This window comes from Sus scrofa, chromosome 6 (assembly GCF_054392235.1).
Source record: "Sus scrofa isolate SSC_HxYL_T2T_F1_AM1 chromosome 6, Sscrofa_HxYL_maternal_Yorkshire_Landrace_v2.0, whole genome shotgun sequence".
Taxonomy (NCBI): domain Eukaryota; kingdom Metazoa; phylum Chordata; class Mammalia; order Artiodactyla; family Suidae; genus Sus; species Sus scrofa.
Genome location: NC_139388.1, coordinates 133,705,135 through 133,722,951, shown reverse-complemented (window position 1 = coordinate 133,722,951; position 17,817 = coordinate 133,705,135). Strand labels below are relative to the sequence as shown.

Here is a 17,817-nt window from a genome sequence, read left to right as displayed (position 1 = left end):
AAGAGTGTTTTTCCTCATGGTAGCAACAGAGATGCGAATGGCAAGTAGGGGTACATGCCTCCAAAACAAGAGACAGCCTCTCCCAGACACATGGGATATATAAAACCTTACCTTTAGCCAGGTTGCTGATCAATCAGGCCTACCCTAGATTGATCAGAGTTATCAGGGAATGCTGTATATTGTCCTAGAAAATTAGGATCTACCTCTGTGCCAGGGGAAAGGGTTACCTTCACATTCTATGAGAAAGAGAGATGTACCTGATGCAGTGTGGTAGGGGAGTAATAGTGATCCCTTTTCTTTCATCACTTTTTCTTTTCTTTCAGTTGGGGTTGGGGAGGGCAGTTTGATAACAACCACAGAATCTAAAGGTAATTATATTCCAAAGAAATTATTAACTTACATTAAATTTTGATCATTTTTTTGAGATAGTCTTGAATCTTGACAGACGAGAGACTTGAAGTTTATTTTTTGATTAATTCTACCATATAACTAAGCAACAAATTCCAGAGGCTGTTTATCAGTTTAATTTTTGTTGGTTGATCCCCACTTATCCAAAAAAGGTTTTATGTTAATTTGATTGAGCATAGATTTAACTTTAAGTATGATGAAATATTAAAAATTTACTGTTTTCCCCAGTTTTTGGCATCGTGAAGTGGAGACCACAATAAGTTTAGTTAATATTGTGAAATGGATACCATAATCACTTTAGTTAACATCCATCACCTCACATAGTTTTTTGGGTTTTTTTTTTTTTTTTGTCTTTTTGCCTTTTCTTGAGCTGCTCCCGTGGCATATGGAGGTTCCCAGGCTAGGGCTCTAATCAGAGCCATAGACTCTGGCCTACACCAGAGCCACAGCAACGCGGGATCCAAGCCGCATCTGCAACCTACACCATAGCTCACGGCAACACCGGATCCTTAACTCACTGAGCAAGGCCAGGGATCGAACCCTCAACCTCATGGTTCCTAGTCGATTCGTTAACCACTGAGCCACGACAGTAACTCCATTAAACAGATTTCCTTATAAAATACAGTATTTTGTTATTAAATTTGTGTGTGTTTATATTCTGATTTTTTTTCTGGAATATTTTTACAGAAAAAAATTATAAATATTAAAAAATAATTTTATATGTCCAAGCTCTTGAATTTTAATTATATACCCTTAATACTTTTGGTCTCTGAATCCACATCATGTGCAGGAATGCCAAGTACAATAAAGTACTTTAATTTTTGCAAAAGAAGTTAGAAATTTCTGTATGATTAATTCTGCATAAGTAACTTTTAGTAAATGGGTCTTGATTCATGGTAGCAGATATTGGAAATGGTCTTAAAATGTAATGGATTTTGTAAAGCATGTTGAACCCATTCTGAGACACTTGAAACTGAAGTCCCAGTAGATGCAGAAGATCTTCTGGCCCAGATGTCAGACACTTTTTGAAATGGAAGAACATTTATAGTTATTTCTTTTTTCAACCTTCATCCCCTCAAATTCCTATTTTTTTTAAAGTAATTTCTTCATGAGAGAAACAAATGTTTTTAAGATCAACTGTAGTGTCCTTGTGTTATTTATTGCAACGAAGCTTATAACTTGCATTTCTGGATGTTTTCTCATTTCATTAAGACAAAAAGTTAAGTGAAAAATGTCATATAGTTGCAGAAAATCATTAGCAAAATTATTGGTTTGTGAAAATCCAACTTGGCATTCTCTTAAAGTGGAGATTGTTTTTTCATTTTTTTAAAGTTTTATTGAAGTATGGTTGATTTACAGTGTTGTGCCATTTTCTCATTATTAAATATTTTAAAGTAATTCTAATTTGATTAATAGATTATGCCAATAAAACATTATGCCAATTTCAAAAGCCTTGCTAAGTGTCTTAAACCTACTATATTCCTCTCATAGTAATAGTTGTTGATTTTTTTTGGTACTAATTTAATGGTAACTTTTACAAATAGATATTTATTTTTATAATACATGAAAACGGTAGTAAAAAAGAAAGGGAAGTGGTCCCTAAAACATAGGAAATCAACAGTTGAATAGTAATTTAAAGAAATAAGTTTAATTTTATGGAATAGGTTATTTTCATGATTTGTTTTTTTCATATTTGATATCACTTTGTAGTTTATATTTGCCAGGCAATTAAAATTAAAAATGAATAGATGTTATATAAAATAAAGACTTCTTTTTATGTCTCATACAGAATTACCTTATCATCCAGATTACTGAGGTACAGCATGCTATTGACCAACTTAAGAGAAAACTGGCTACTGACAAAATGAGACTTATAATAGAAATTAAGGTACTTTGCGTTTCCCCTAATAAGATTATAACATTTATCTTGAAATAAAATATTTTGGTGTATTAACTTTGGGTGTAAATACCACAAAAGCAGGAAGGACTATCTGTCTTAAATTATCACCTTAACAAAAAAAGAACATGCATGGAAAAGGAAAAGAATAATAATGAAATCCTATGAAAAGATTCATAACAAGGCCAAAGTAAAATTTAGTAAAATGTTACTAAGAAATAAAGGAAAAGGACCTGTGAATCAGCCTAGTCGCCATATTTTTAAATGAGTAATTTTCATATATTAGAGTCATTCATAAATAAGTCTGAGAAACCACTGAGCTCTCTGAGCTCCCATTTGATTTTAATTTTTCCCCCCTCTTGAATATTTATTTCTGATTATTTTCATATATATATTATATGAATGCTCTCGATTCACCTCTTTACCAGAAGTAGCTTTATGACACAGAATAATGACCCCTCTCTAGAAATGGCACTGTCCAAAATACAACTTTCTGTGATGATGCATATGTTCTATACCTGCCCTGTATGATATGGAGGCCACTAACCACATAAGGATGTTGAGCACTTGAAATGTAGCTTATTGTGTGACTGAGGAGTTGATTTTTAGATTTAATTTTAGTTCATCTCAATTTAAATAGTTACATGTGGCAAATGGCTGGTGGACAGCCCAATCTAGATTCTTTCCACTAGCAGCATTCTCAAGGCTGAAACCTTGGTTCAGCACCTAGAAGCTTAAAGCTTAAAAATATAGAAAAGGAAAAAAGGCAAAGGACAATTTTAAACAAAAAAGGAGTTACTTAACAATCTTACATAGTTTGCACTCAAAAAAATAATTTCATTCAGTGAACGAAAACTCCCATGTATTAAAAAAATGGAAAAATCCAGTGCAGAAACTTGTCCACTGAAGGCTATTTGGTGGGTAAAGGGGAGAAATAAAATATCCCTAAGGCCTTCAATATGACTCTCACAATATTCTTCTTCCAGAACACATACACATTAGTGTATCAGAGGGGTTAATATACTTTGAAGAGTGTTTGCCAGTATAAACGTTACTATATTTTTTTTACTTATTTGGTTTCTAACAGCTGGGAATTAAGGGATTTTTTGTAATTATTTTTAGGGAGCAGAGTTTTTGTTTTTTTGTTTGTTTACGAGTTTCTTTATACATTGAGAACAGATTTTTTTTTTTTTTTTGCTTTTTAGGGCTGCACCCATGGGCATATGGAAGTTCCCAGGCTAGGGGTCAAATTGGAGCTACAGCTGCTTGCGTACACCATAGCCATAGCAACACAGGATCCAAGCCACATCTGTGACCTTCGCCACAGCTCACAGCAATGTCAGATCCTTAACCCACTGAGGAAGGCCAGGGATTATTCAAAAGGACTTCTGACATACATTTACTGTAGTAATCCAGTGGGAGTGAAGGCGCTGAAGGCAAATGAGAGCAGCAGTGAAAGCCATTATAATAATCCTTATAGGACGATTATATAATTTCAGAAAGGTAACATGAAAGTTCATTTTTTAAAGGCAATTCTTGTTTATAGATGAGAAAACAAGCAGTTTCAGATTTACGCACATTGAAAGCTGAACTGACACAGAAGAAGTTTAATATGTCTTTACAATCTCAATAAGGTATGTTAATTGTTAATTTAAAATTTTTGTCAAAAAATTTAAATACTTGTACAGATTTAACCATTATTCTCCTTGACAATGACATATAAGTTTTATGTCTTTTTTCTTGTGGGTATTATACAGTGTTTCAGGAAATATTAGATGTACAAAAGCAAAATGATGGCTATTTGGTTATTTTGGATGGTTTCAAATGTATTACTTTTAGAGTACTATATTTTATCATTTTCATATTCAAATAGCTTTAAAATATAATAGTGTAACTAAAATGAAAAATCATATATTTTAGTAAGTATGGATCTTTCATCCACAGGTATGATACAGATTAGTACTTCAGATTTAAATTTTTTATAAATTTATTTTAAAAATACAAAAGGCATTAGTAATTCAGCAAATACTCTGGAAAATGATTGGGTTTACTCTGCCATAAATAATTAAGTAAGAAATGAAATATTTGCATATCAGATGACTAATACATTAGTACAGTTTGGAGGGAAGGAAATGTGCAGAGAAGGTAGGACTTTTGTAAATCCAGAGTCCAAGGACACAGATTTTTAATCTAGGTATTTATGGGAACTAATACAAATGCAACACAATATTCTTCTTAATTGTCTTGAGAAAGGAAACAGAGACTCTGCACATTTATTTATTTATTTATTTATTGCTTTTTTTAGGGCCATATCCACGGCATGTGGAGGTTCCTGGGCTACGGGTTGAATCAGAGCTATAGCTGCCAGCCTACGCCACAGCCATAGCAATGCCGGATCCTTAGCCCACTGAGCAAGGCCAGGGATCAAACCCGCAACCTCATGGCTCCTAGTTGGATTCGTTTCCACTGAGCCATGATGGGAACTCCACCTACGCACATTTAAAGAAGTTCTTTGCACAAAATTTCTTTTAGAAAGAGAAAACAGTTGAGAAACCAATATTTTTAGATAATTAAGGAAAATGAAAAAAATTAATGATGAAAACAAAATAAACCAAGAAATATATTATAGATGTCTTTAAAGGAAGAAATATTAATAATTGGAAGGGATAAATGACAGTGAATAGAATCAGATTTAAACACCAAGTTTTTCCTAAACATTTCAGGTATAACCTCAAAAGGTAATTTAATTGGAAAATTTAGCTTTAACATTCTAAGTCAAAATAAGTTATATTCTTGTATTTAGTTAAGTATTTTGATCCCTTGCATTTGTTTTTTTCTCCACTGGAGGCTTAAATGAGTTTCATTCAACTGACTCAGAGAATATGAGTGTTGTGCAGAGTTAGGAAGCAGAAAAATTAATTGCATTGGTTTAATGAACCTAAAGATACTAAATTGCAGGGTTTAAACTTAGGTTTATTGAATAAAAAGTACAGAGCAAACTGATTCTCAAAGACTAGGTTTTAAAAAAATCTAATTCTAAGCAAACAATTTCAAGTTATACACATTCCAAAAACTAGCACTGATTTGTAAGCATATACTTTAATATCATAGGAGAATTTTTAGTACAATTCCAAAAGCAATTGTTCCAAATTACAGTATTAAACATCTTACAGAGGAATATTTAATATAGAAAGTTGACTTACTTCTTACCTTTATGTTGTTGTACACTGAAGATATAAACAGGTATGTATTTTTCAAATTCAAATAAAGCATTTCTTTATGTTTTTGAATATACTTATAACTAAAATATTTAGCAATGTGACAAAAATGTATACATTTTTTAATCTCTTTAAGAAACTACATATATTTAAACATGTTTTTCTAAATCTTACAAGTTTGACAAAAGTTCATTTCTGTTACAGCTTTGGTTTTAAGGCTTTCCACATTTCTTCAGTTTGCTGTTTGGCTAAAGCATTTCCAGAGTAGTCAAGACAGCTTGCATGCCACATGCCAATGCCGAGCAAGCCATGGCTTTGTACATAAGCTGCCTTTAGAGAAATGCTCCGAGGGTTATCATACCACACTTGATGAAAATTCCCAGCCTGATCCTATACAAATAAATTAAAATAGAACTTTATTGAGTACAGTAAGAGGGGAAAATGCTTCTTAAATGTAATGACTCAAAAGGATGCAATGAAGTAATCAAAATTTTAGGGCACAATATTTTCCGTGGTTCTGTATGTGATACTTTCTAGATATGATTGCTTGTGGCACTTCTATAACAACAGAGAATATACAGATGATCCTCCCAATATATTCTATTTAAAGTCCTTTTCATGCCTTAAGATTCCCTCTTGCTCCGATCTGATGATTAACAACCAAGGTAGTCACATGTGAATCACTTGTGAGGACTTTTTAAAAAAAGATTCCTGAGAACCACACCATATGAAAACTACTGAATCAGAATTTTCCAGGGCTGGTGTCAGAACATGTATGTATTTGTTTCTTTGTTTTATGATTTAATGTTACATTAGATGATTCTGATAAGCAGCCAAGGCAATAACTACTCTTATTCTCTAACATTAGCTTATACCCCTTTTTTTTGTATTCCCTACAGTTCCTGGAAATGGACCCAGTTAAGAGCTCAACAGCTGATTTTGTTTATGACAAATCAGTCAAATCAGCAGGTAATGGCAATGGACAAAGAAAACACCTCCTTTTCTAGGTCTTACAGAATTGATTCTAATTATTGGGTCCGGACCCCATGGGTAACTTAAGCACACACCTGATTAAGGACCACAAACTAGAAACTGGTCTTAGGCTCACCTTCCACCCTATAAAATTCTTCTCAGCATCACTTGCCTCTATCTAGTGCGAAACACAGTCTCTTTTAGAAAGTATGTAAGCTATTGGATAAAGGATAAAAGAAAGAGGAAACGTACAGAATTAGGCAAAACAGTAAAGGGAGGGGAAAAGATAGGAAATAAAAAATAGAATGACCTGTGATTTGAAATGATTTACTGATTTTTTATATACATCTAGGGAACTCTTTAAAGACAATTACCAATGAATGCCAGTAATGTTTTCATTTATTGAAAAACATCGGCATTAAAACACTGGAATTAGAATTATCTCCTAAGATGACCGCTTTGAAGGACAATAGTCACTTGGTAAATGAATATGCTGTGGCATATTTAAGTAGATGGTAGACTCAATTACATATATCTTATACTGTACCTTATATTCCAGTCTTTAAAAATCTTTATAAAAGATTTCTGCATGGTTGAAAAAGCCATGCATGTTCTAGTAGTAATTATAATTCAATATTGAAAGGTACCTTGCAAAACCTAAACCTAAATATAGAAAGATTTATTTTTACAGAGTCAGGGGCAAACCCAAAGGCATATACCTTGGAATTTTGCCATCAGCCTAGCACTTTGAGCCTTTTTGATACATTAAGAAATTTCAAATGCCTCAAATAGTGAAGAATCAAAGGATAAAAAGCTGAGTATATGTAAGTTTGATATATGCATGGTTAAGGAATATTTGTCTCCAAGAATATTGAGTACAGGATGAAGCTGCTGTTGCAGAGACAGTATAAGAAAGCAGAATGATCCTCTTCAGTTAAAATAGAAACTTGATTTGGGTTGCTGTGGAATTTCACAGTGAATAAAAAAGAGAAACACAATGATTAAAACAAAATGGTTGTCCAAAGTACTGTTAAATGAATGGTTTCCAAGGCTCATCCAAATGTTTCCTGAATTCTAAAATCTTAAAGAATATGTCTTCTTATGCATTAAGGAAAAAGTAAGTCAGGAGTTAAAAAAAAAAAACAAAAAAAAAACAGGACATTATAGTGTAAACTATTTATTCTAAATTATATATGTCTAAACTGTATAATTGGTTACATAAAGCCTTTATCAAACTGATATCCATGAAACACTCTTCCTCCTGCATGTTTCTAAGAGTGCTAGGAAACAGGGTTCTGTGTTAAACAATTAAATGGCTCTGTATACTGTTAATGCTTCTCAACTCTTTGACTATAATGTTGTATACTATAAATCCCCAAGGGGAATTTATAGTATGTAGTGTTTTCCAAATATATTTGGCCATGGTACATGTGTGTGTGTTTGTGTGTACCTGGGGTGGGTGTTTTAGTATATTCCTTTTAAATTGTATTTTGTTTAAAAATCTTTTTAATATTTTTATATAATTTATAAAAGTTTGTTTCCATTACAGTTACTACAAACTATTGGCTATACTCCCTGAGCTATAGAATACACCCCTGAGGCTAGTTTAACCCAAGAGTTTGTACCTCCCACTCCCTGACCCCTTTATCACTCCTCTCCCCATTCCCACTAGTAACCGTGTGTGTGTGTGTGGTCAACAGTTTCCAGAACAGAGTTCTAAAAAATATTGTTTGGTAAAGGCAGGATCACAGTATACCCAAGTTTAATTAATAAGTTTATACTTTAGATTTTAAAGTTTAGAAAATTGATATATAGGCATGTACATGTATATCAACTGTAATTTATTAAATATGTATATTTGCAGTCATTTTTTTATAAATGTGTAAGAATAAATAGGAATTCTTGCTGGAATGAACGTTCATCATATCACTTTAGCGTTCCTTTAATTGTAATATAATTCAAGGTAAATTCAAAGATAGTTTGTACTTAAGATTTTTAAGGTGTGAAAATATAGCTTTTCTTTGACCCTTTGGTGTGGCAATTCCTATCAAATACTATCTGACAGAATTGCTAGTCATTTAGTCTATTTCTTCAAGTTTCTGTTTGTAATATTTTTCTGTCTCTAATTTTTAATATTGCTTACAATTTGTCTAATATCACACGGTTTATACTGTAGAATAAATTTGAAATGATACCATTTTCTATTGTAATACATCTCCTCTTCTCAGCCTTATTCCTATTATATAAGAGCCTTATCAGATCTTAGGCTACTTTGAAATGGACACTTTCAGAGCAAGGAAACTATTTTGTTTCAAAGCCCATTCAGAAGCCACAGACATCATACATAATTTTCAGCTCTTAAAGGAAAGCCTACTTATTATTATATCATCTAAAATGACAAGTGGCCCGTGCAAAGCAGTTTCACTATTAGCATAATTTGAATTGCTCACAAGGGAAGTAAAGTAACTGATGACATAGAGTCAAAGACAATTCTACTTATGTAAATAGCAGTCTGTATGTTGTCCCTATAAGAAAACTTAGAGAAATTCTATCAAATATGTAATTATGAAGACATGCAATTATGAAAACTAATAGAATAAAGATCCAAAACTTTGAAAAGTCTTACTTGATAGTGATAATAAGGAGACTTCTGATTTTCATCCCACAGGCTTCCAGAATAAGAATTATTTAGTTGCTTCATAATTATTTGATAGGGTACCTGTCTGTGTACAGCATCTTTACAAGGGAGTTTTGCAGTGGTACAAACATGATGCTAGAAATGCAAAAAATGTTCATGTTATAGACTATCAATTAAGAATAATCTTAAGAGCCAAATCCAAAAATATAATAAAAATTATTTATTAGACATAAAATATATACTATAGGAGTTCCCCTCATGGCTCAGTGGTTAACAAATCCAACTAGGAACCATGAGCTTGTGGGTTCAATCCCTGGCCTAGCTCAGTGGGTTAAGGATCTGGCGTTGCCGTGAGCTGTGATGTAGGTTGCAGACGCGGCTCTGATCCCACGTTGCTGTGACTCTGGTGTAGGCCAGTGGCTACAGCTCCAATTACACCCCTAGCCTGGGAACCTCCATATGCTGCGGGAGCAGCCGTAGAAATGGCAAAAAGACCAAAAAAAAAAAAAAAAAAAAATATATATATATATATATATATATACACACACACACACACTATAAACAGATAACCTGACCATATAGAATTAAAGTTAAATTTCATTATTAAATAGAAATACAGTACATTCAGAATTTTTACATAATTTAATAATGTAAAACAAACTAGCTACTTTTAGTCTTAAACTATGTTATAGAAATTCTCAAAGTGTATGCACTCTGTATAAAGAGCTGTTTCTAAAGTCTAAATAAAATTTATACAGAGGAAATAAAACAGGCTATAAAAAATATAATAGAATGAGAAAAAAATAATATAAGAAATAATCTGTTCTTACCTCTGATAGAGTTTTGCAGGTATAATCATAACCATACCAAGGAATACCCATTACAAGTTTCTTAGGGTTAATGCCGATATTGATGTATTGATCATATCCTAATCAAACAGGGACATAAAAAGCATATTTTTCTCTTCATATGTCTACTAATGTGTTCATACCAGCTCTGCAACCACTTAGAATCTAAGTTTGTAAAAACAGGCACATTTATGCAAAATGTAATACAATAATTCTCTAATGTGGTATTATAAAAGTCATCCCTCAAGAACTATAAATTCTGAATTACTTTTGAAACCATTTCTTTTTGAATAATAGAAAACAATCAATTTGATTGTCTTTTGGCTCAACAGCCACCAAGAGGTGAACACAGTTTTCAGGTATTACCTGCTGTTCCTCAAAAGTTGAAAAAAAAATCTAAATTTAAAAATGATTTGAGAGGCACCAGTCTCTCCCATTAGGAAGCCTGAGGCAAGTCCCTAAACCAACTTCAGCCACAAGAGGGGCAGACATCAGAAGCAAGAGGCTACAATCCTATTGCCTGCAAAAAGGAGATCACACCAAAAATCCATACAAAATGAAAATGCAGGAGTTCCCGTCGTGGCACAGTGGTTAACGAATCCGACTAGGAACCATGAGGTTGCGGTTCGGTCCCTGCCCTTGCTCAGTGGGTTAACGATCCGGCGTTGCCGTGAGCTGTGGTGTAGGTTGCAGATGCGGCTCGGATCCCGCGTTGCTGTGGCTCTGGCGTAGGCCGGTGGCTACAGCTCCGATTCAACCCTTAGCCTGGGAACCTCCATATGCCGCAGGAGCGGCCCAAGAAATAGCAACAACAACAACAACAACAACAACAACAACAAAATGCAGAGAATTATTATGACTCAAAGAGGAACAAGGGAAAAAACCCAGAAGAACAGCTAAGTGATCTGGAGATTACCAACCTTCCTGAAAATGAATTTAGACTAATGATAGTAAAGATGATTCAAGATCTTGTAAGTAAACTGAAGGCAAAGACTGATAAATTACAAGAAAATCTGAGCAAAGAAATAGAAGATTTAAAGATTAGGCAAGCAGAAATGCAAAATACAATCAACAGAAATTTTTTTAAAAAATCACTAGATGCAGCCAACAGCAGAGTACAGGAGGCAGAAGAAATGAATAAGGAAGGTGGAAGACAGACTATTGGAAATCACTGATGTGGAAGAGAAAGAAAAAAGATTGAAAATAAAAGAAGACACTCTAAGAGAACTCTGGGACAATGTTAAATGAACTAAAATCCATTTTATAGGGATGCCTTAAGGAAAAGATAGAGAGGGAGGGCCAGAGAAAATACCTGAAAAGCCAAAAACCTCCCTAACATGAGAAAGGAATCATTCACTCAAATCCAGGAAGCACAACAAGTACCATATAAAATAAACCCAAGGAAGAACACCCCAAGGCACATATTAATAAAACTGGCCAAAAAATTAAAGACAGAGAAAATATTGAAAGCAGCTAGGGAAAAGAAACAAATAACACACAAGGGAACTCTAATAAAGGTTATCAGCTGATTTTTCAGCAGAAACTCTGCAGGCCAGAAGGGAGTGGCACAATACATTTGAAGTAGTGAAAGGAAAAGGCCTCTAACCAAGATTACTCCACCCAGCAAGGCTCTCATTCAGATTTGAAGGAGAAATCAAGAGCTTACAGACAAGCAAAAGCTAAGAGAATTCAGCACCACGAAACCAGGTTTACAACAAATACAAAGGAACTTCTCTAGGTAGAAAAGAAAAGGCCACAACTAGATATAAAAATATCACAAATGACAAGGCTCACCATATAATATAAAGGCATACATATAATAAGGGTAGGAAGTCATCCATGCACAAATATGTTATCAATACCAAAAATCCTGAGAAGAAGAGGGTGCAAATGCAGGGCACTCCAGATCCACTTGCAATTAAGAGACTGACAACTTAAACTAATGTTGTATATATATAGACTCCTACATCAAAACTTCATGGAAACTGCAAACCAAAAATCTACAGTAGATAAACACATGAGGAAAAGCAATCCAAATACATCAGTGAAGACAGCCATCAAACCACAAGAGAAAACAACATGAGAAGAAGGGAAGGAAAAAAAACCAATAGGAGTTCCCGTTGTGGCGCAGTGGTTAACGAATCCGACTAGGAACCATGAGGTTGCGGGTTCAGTCCCTGCCTGTGAGCTGTGGTGTAGATTGCAGATGCGGCTCAGATCCCACGTTGCTGTAGCTCTGGTGTAGGCTGGGGGCTACAGCTCCGTTTCGACCCCTAGCCTGGGAACCTCCATATGCCGTGGGAGCGGCCCCAAGAAATAGCAAAAAAACAAAAAAAGAAAAAAGACCAACAAAACCAAATCCAAAAGAGTTAATAAAATGGCAATAAGAAGATACATATCAATAACTACATTAAGTGTAAATGGACTAAATGCCCCAACCAAAAGACATAGACTGGCTGAATGGATACAAAAAGAGATCCATATATACTGTCTTCAAGAGACCCACTTGAGTTCTGGGGACACATACAAATTGAAAGTGAGAGGATGCAAAAAATATTCCATGCAAATGGGAATCAAAAGAAAGCTGAAGTAGCAATACTCATATCAAACAAAATTGACATTAAAATAATGTTAAAAGAGACAAAGGCATTAAATAATGATTGAAGGATCAATCCAAGAAGACAAAACAATTGTAAATATATATGCTCCCAACATAGGATCACCTCAATATGTAAGGCAACTGCTAATAACCTTTAAAAGGAGAAATTGACAATAACACAATAATAGTGGAGGACTTTAACACCCCACTTACAGCCATGGACAGACCATCCACACAGAAAATCAAGGAAACACAGGCATTAAATGATGCATTAGACCAGATGGACTTAATAGATATTTATAGAACATTCCATCCCAAAGCAGCAGAATACACATTCTTCTCAAGTGCACATGGAACATTCTCTAGGATAGATCACATTCTGGGCCATAAATCAAGCCTTGGTAAATTTAAGAAAATTGAAATCATATCAAGCATCTTTTCCAACCACTACACGATAAGACTAGACATCAAAACAAGAAAAAAGCTGCAAAAACACACAAACACATAAAAACTAAACATATTCCTAAACAACCAATGGATCACTGAATAAATCAAAGAGGAAATTAAAAAATGCCTAGAAGCAAATGCTAACAAAGACACAGCAATCCAAAACCTATGGGATGCAACAAAGACAGTTCTTAAAAGGAAGCTTATAGCAATACAAGCCTACCTTAGGAAACAAGAAAAATCTCAAGTAAACAACCTAACTTTACACCTAACAATTGTATACTGTTAAATATCCAAGAGAAGGGTGAACTATGTGCATCATTTGATAATGAACCTTTCATTGACATACATAATTACCATATCTCTCATGAAACACAGTTTACAAACACCAAATTAAATAATTATTTTGTTAATTTAACACAGTTTTCAAATTTTAAATAATATATGCTTATGATAGATTATTCTATCCAAATAATTAGGACATGATAAAATGAGGCCAATTTCTATTATTTTCCCTCTGTACGAAAAAGAAAAGCATTTTTCTGTATTAATCAACATGTAAATTAATGCCAACTATCCCAGAAAAGCTCATTTAAATCCAAAAGATAGCACACAATCTTTTATTCAGTTGGCTGATGGGATAAAAACTAATTCAGACTTCGGAAAGGATAATGCAGAGGCTACATTATATGAATGACAGATCAGAAGTACACTTAATTCTAACAGTAGTATAAATTTTCATAAAGTATGGGTACTAATACTAAATGCAAAATAAGATAAAGCCAATCCTATCAATCATGTATGACAGTTACTCACACTATAGTTACCTCTGCTATTCAATTATTTAACATTGGTTATTTCAACAAAAATATCTTGTCAAATTTTAAATAAGCAAATATCTTTCTGTAACTTTATAAGAGTTTGACTTGAAGTTGGAAGGCCTGCTTTAGTCCCAACCATAAAATACTTAATGTGCAATCATGAGGACTTAACTTCCTTCATCTCTTCTATAGTAAAGGGTTAATAATAATACACCTGTTCAAGTGAGAATCAAAATGGTGGAGGAATACGACATAGAGCTGACCTTTTTCCACAAACACATCCAAAACCAAAATGATTCATACAGAATATCTACCAAATGATTCATACAGAATATCTACCAAATGATAGCAGACAGCAGAAGACTTCAGACTTCCAAAAAGAGCAAGAAAAATCTCCCCATTACTGGGGAGAACAAGGAAAAGAGAGAGAGAAAAAAAAAAGGAATCAGGATAGGACCAGCACTCCTGAGAGCAAGCTGTGAAAGAGGAAAGGAATTTGCACACTGTGAGGTCACCTCACTGATGGGGAGAGCCTCAAAGCCTTGGAGAAAAGTGCAGCAGCTAGACTGAGAATGACAAAGCTGAGAGAGAACCACACAGATAATTGGTACCATTGCTCTAGGCACCACAGCCTGAGACACTCAAGCAGGGGCTGGCGCTGAGAGTAAAGCTTCGGAGATCAGTCCTGGGGAGAGGACTAGGGTTGGATATGTGAAAATAGCCTGAGGGGGCTAGGGAGTGGTGTGCCATGGGCTGGGGAGTGGAGCACCACAGCAGAGAGAGTGCAGGAGGAGGCCTGGGCCTGCCAGAGAAGCAAGGCACTAGTTGGGGAGTGTGAAAGGGGATAGAGGCAGAGAAACCATAGGAAATTTTTTCTCTGCACATGCACAAGATCTCAGGTGGTGGGGTGCCTCTTGCACAGGCTTCAGGAGTGGCTGCAAACCACAACAGTTATCTCATACTACAGAGGTGGGTGTGTCTGGCCACCACTGAGGGTCCCATGACCAAGCACCAGCTGCTGCCCCAGTCACCCCAGGGTTGTTGCCACAGAGGACCCTGCAATTGAGCACTGCCCATTGCCCCCACCTCCCTAGAAACTACCATTGCCACTGCCAAGGGCCACAAGAGCACAATTCCCTCCCATGGGATTGGAGGCACTGCTTCAGGCACCACCATGTGCCCTCCTCCCTGGAAGCATGCACAGACCGTGCACCTCCACACCTCCATTAAGGGGATAATGGCCTGCACACATTGAGGAAAAGAGGCAGCAAGCATCCTAATCAAAAGCAACTCCCACACCAAAAAAATAGTAAACCCACACAAGCTACCCAGGGACACTCCTGCATATAAATAGCCATCCAAGAGTACAGTAGATAATTGTTTTGCCCAAACTTACACAGTAAGAAAAATATAAGCAAAATGAAGAAGCACAGGAACCATTCCCAGTTGAAAGAACAGGAGAATTCCCCTGAATGAAACAGACTTCTACGGTCTAAAAAATACTAAGTTCAAAAAGGAGGTAATGAATATACAGAAGGAATTAAGAATGGCTGGCTATTGACAGTAATGCAGACTACTTTTTATTTATTTATTTTTATTTATTTTTTTTGTCTTTTTACCATTTCTTGGGCTGCTCCCGCAGCATATGGAGGTTCCCAGGCTAGGGTCCAATCAGAGCTGTAGCCGCCAGCCTATGCCAGAGCCACAGCAACGCAGGATCCTAGCCGAGTCTGCAATCTACACCACAGCTCACAGCAACGCCGGATCCTTAACCCACTGAGCAAGGCCAGGGATCGAACCCGCAACCTCATGGTTTTTAGTTAACCACTGAGCCACGACAGGAACTCCCAGATTACTTTTAAAAGGAACTGAAAACTATAAGGAGCAGCCAAAAAAAATTAGAAAATTCATTTGCCAAGTCAAAAGTTCAGCTAAAGGCATTGAACAGTGAAATGAATAATGCAGAAGATTGAATAAGTGACTTGGAACACACTATAATGGAAATCACCCAATCAGGACAGCAGACAAAAAGCCAAATGAAAACAAGTGAAGGCAATATAAAAGATCTCTGGGATAATATAAAGTATGCCAACCTATACATAATAGGGATTCAAGATGGAAAAGAAAAAGAAAAAAGGATTGAAAATGTATTTGAAGAAATTATGGCTGAAAATTTCCAAAATCTAAAGAAGGAACAGATTATCTGGATACAGGAAGTACAGAGAGTTCCAAGCAAGATAAACCCAAACAGATGTATGCCAAGAAATATTAAAATAAAAATGGAGAAAGTTAAAGATAAAGAGAGGATTCTAAAGGCAGAAAGAGGAGTTCCCATTGTGGCTCAGTGGGCCAAGAACCTGACATAGTGTCTGTGAAGATGTAGGTTTGATTCCTGGCCTCACTCAGTGGGTTAAGGATCTAGCATTGCCACAAGCTGTGGTGCAGGTCACAGATGCAGCTCAGATCTGGCATTGCTGTGGCTGAAGCCCTGATTCAACCCCTAGCCCAAGAACTTCCCTGTGCTGCAAAAGCAGCCATAAAAATTATAAATAAATAAATAAATAAAGTCAGCCAGAGGAAAAGAAAGAGTAAATTGCCAGGGAACCTCCATAATGCTATCAGCTGATTTCTCTACAGGAACACTATAGGCCAGAGGGAGAGGCAAGATGTATTCAGTACTAAATGAAAAAATTTGCAACCTAGAATACTGTACCCAGCAAGATTATCATTTAAAATAGGACACAGAGTTCCCATTGTGGTGAAGTGGAATGAATCTAACTAGCATCCATGAGGATGTGGATTCGATCCCTGACCTCACTCAGTGAGTTAAGGATCTGGCATTGCCGTGAGCTATGGTGTAGGTCACAAAAGCAGCTTGACCCCGAATTGCTGTGTGGCTGTTATGTAGGCCAGCAGCTTCAGCTCAAATTTGACCCCTAGCCTTGGAACTTCCAGATGCCATGGGTGCAGCCCTAAAGAGCAATCAATCAATCAATCAATAATTTTTAAAATAGGAGAAATAAAGAATTTCTTGGGAGTTCCCATTGTGGCTTAGCAGGTAAAGGACCCAACATAGTGTCCATGATGATGGGGGTTTGATCCCTGGCCTGGCTCAGTGGGTTAAGGATCCAGTGTTGCCACAAACTATGATGTGGGTTGAGGAGTTCCTGTTGTGGCTCAGCAGTTAATGAACCCGATTAGGATCCATGAGGATGTGTGTGCAATCCTTGGCCTTGCTCAGTAGGTTAAGGATCCAGCATTGCCATGAGCTGTGGTGTAGGTCGCAGAGGTCGCTGGGATCCTGCATTGCAGTGGCTGTGGCGTAGGCCAGCAGCTGTAGCTCTGATTCAACCCCTATCCTGGGAATCTCTATATACCACATATGTGGCCCTAAATCAGCAAAAAAAAAAAAAAAAAAAAAAAAACCTCAGATAAGCAAGAACTAAAAGAATACAGCAATACTAAACCTATCCTAAAAGAAATGTTGAAAAGTCTCCTCTAAATAGTAAAGAAAAAGATACAGGATGGAGGACACCACAGTTTGAAAGTAATCACTTAAATAAGCCAGTATACAGATCAAAAAGTTAAAAAAAAAAAAAAGCCTATTTGTTGAAAGTAAATGATAAACACAAGGAACAGCAAAAGGATAAGCATGAAGATGTAAAAAAGGACATCAAAATCATAAAATGTGGGGAAGGAGAATAAGAAAATCTAGACTCTTATTTACAATGTGTTTGAGCTTATATGACTATCAGCCTAAAGCAAGAAAATATAAGAAGGGGTTAACATACTAGAAAAACAGGCAACCACAAATAAAAAATGAACAATAAATTCACAAAAATCAAAAAGAAGAGGACATAAGCTTAAAATAAAAGGAAATCATCAAACCACAAAAAGAAAAACAAAGGGGAAACATAGAATCAACTGGAAAACAGTGTTTAAAATGTCAATAAATACATATTTACCAAT

The 17,817-nt window shown here is 35.6% G+C and overlaps 2 protein-coding genes across 2 annotated transcripts in view; one reads left to right on the top strand and one right to left on the bottom strand.

Annotated features, from left to right (window-relative positions):
• The window catches only part of SPATA1 (spermatogenesis associated 1), a 46,839-nt gene extending 38,147 nt beyond the window's left edge, over positions 1-8,692 (top strand). Inside the window, exons 11-13 of the mRNA XM_084964597.1 lie at positions 2,198-2,296; positions 3,852-3,939; positions 6,423-8,692. Of these exons, the coding sequence (XP_084820723.1) occupies positions 2,198-2,296; positions 3,852-3,938 (186 nt within the window). The 3' untranslated portion in view covers position 3,939; positions 6,423-8,692. The remainder of the gene's footprint in view (positions 1-2,197; positions 2,297-3,851; positions 3,940-6,422) is intronic.
• Positions 5,258-17,817, bottom strand: part of CTBS (chitobiase) — a 38,963-nt gene continuing 26,403 nt past the window's right edge. The window contains exons 5-7 of the mRNA XM_021096355.2: positions 9,964-10,061; positions 9,122-9,268; positions 5,258-5,913 (exon numbers count right to left, since the gene is read on the bottom strand). Coding sequence (XP_020952014.1) covers positions 5,722-5,913; positions 9,122-9,268; positions 9,964-10,061 — 437 coding nt within the window. The 3' untranslated portion in view covers positions 5,258-5,721. The remainder of the gene's footprint in view (positions 5,914-9,121; positions 9,269-9,963; positions 10,062-17,817) is intronic.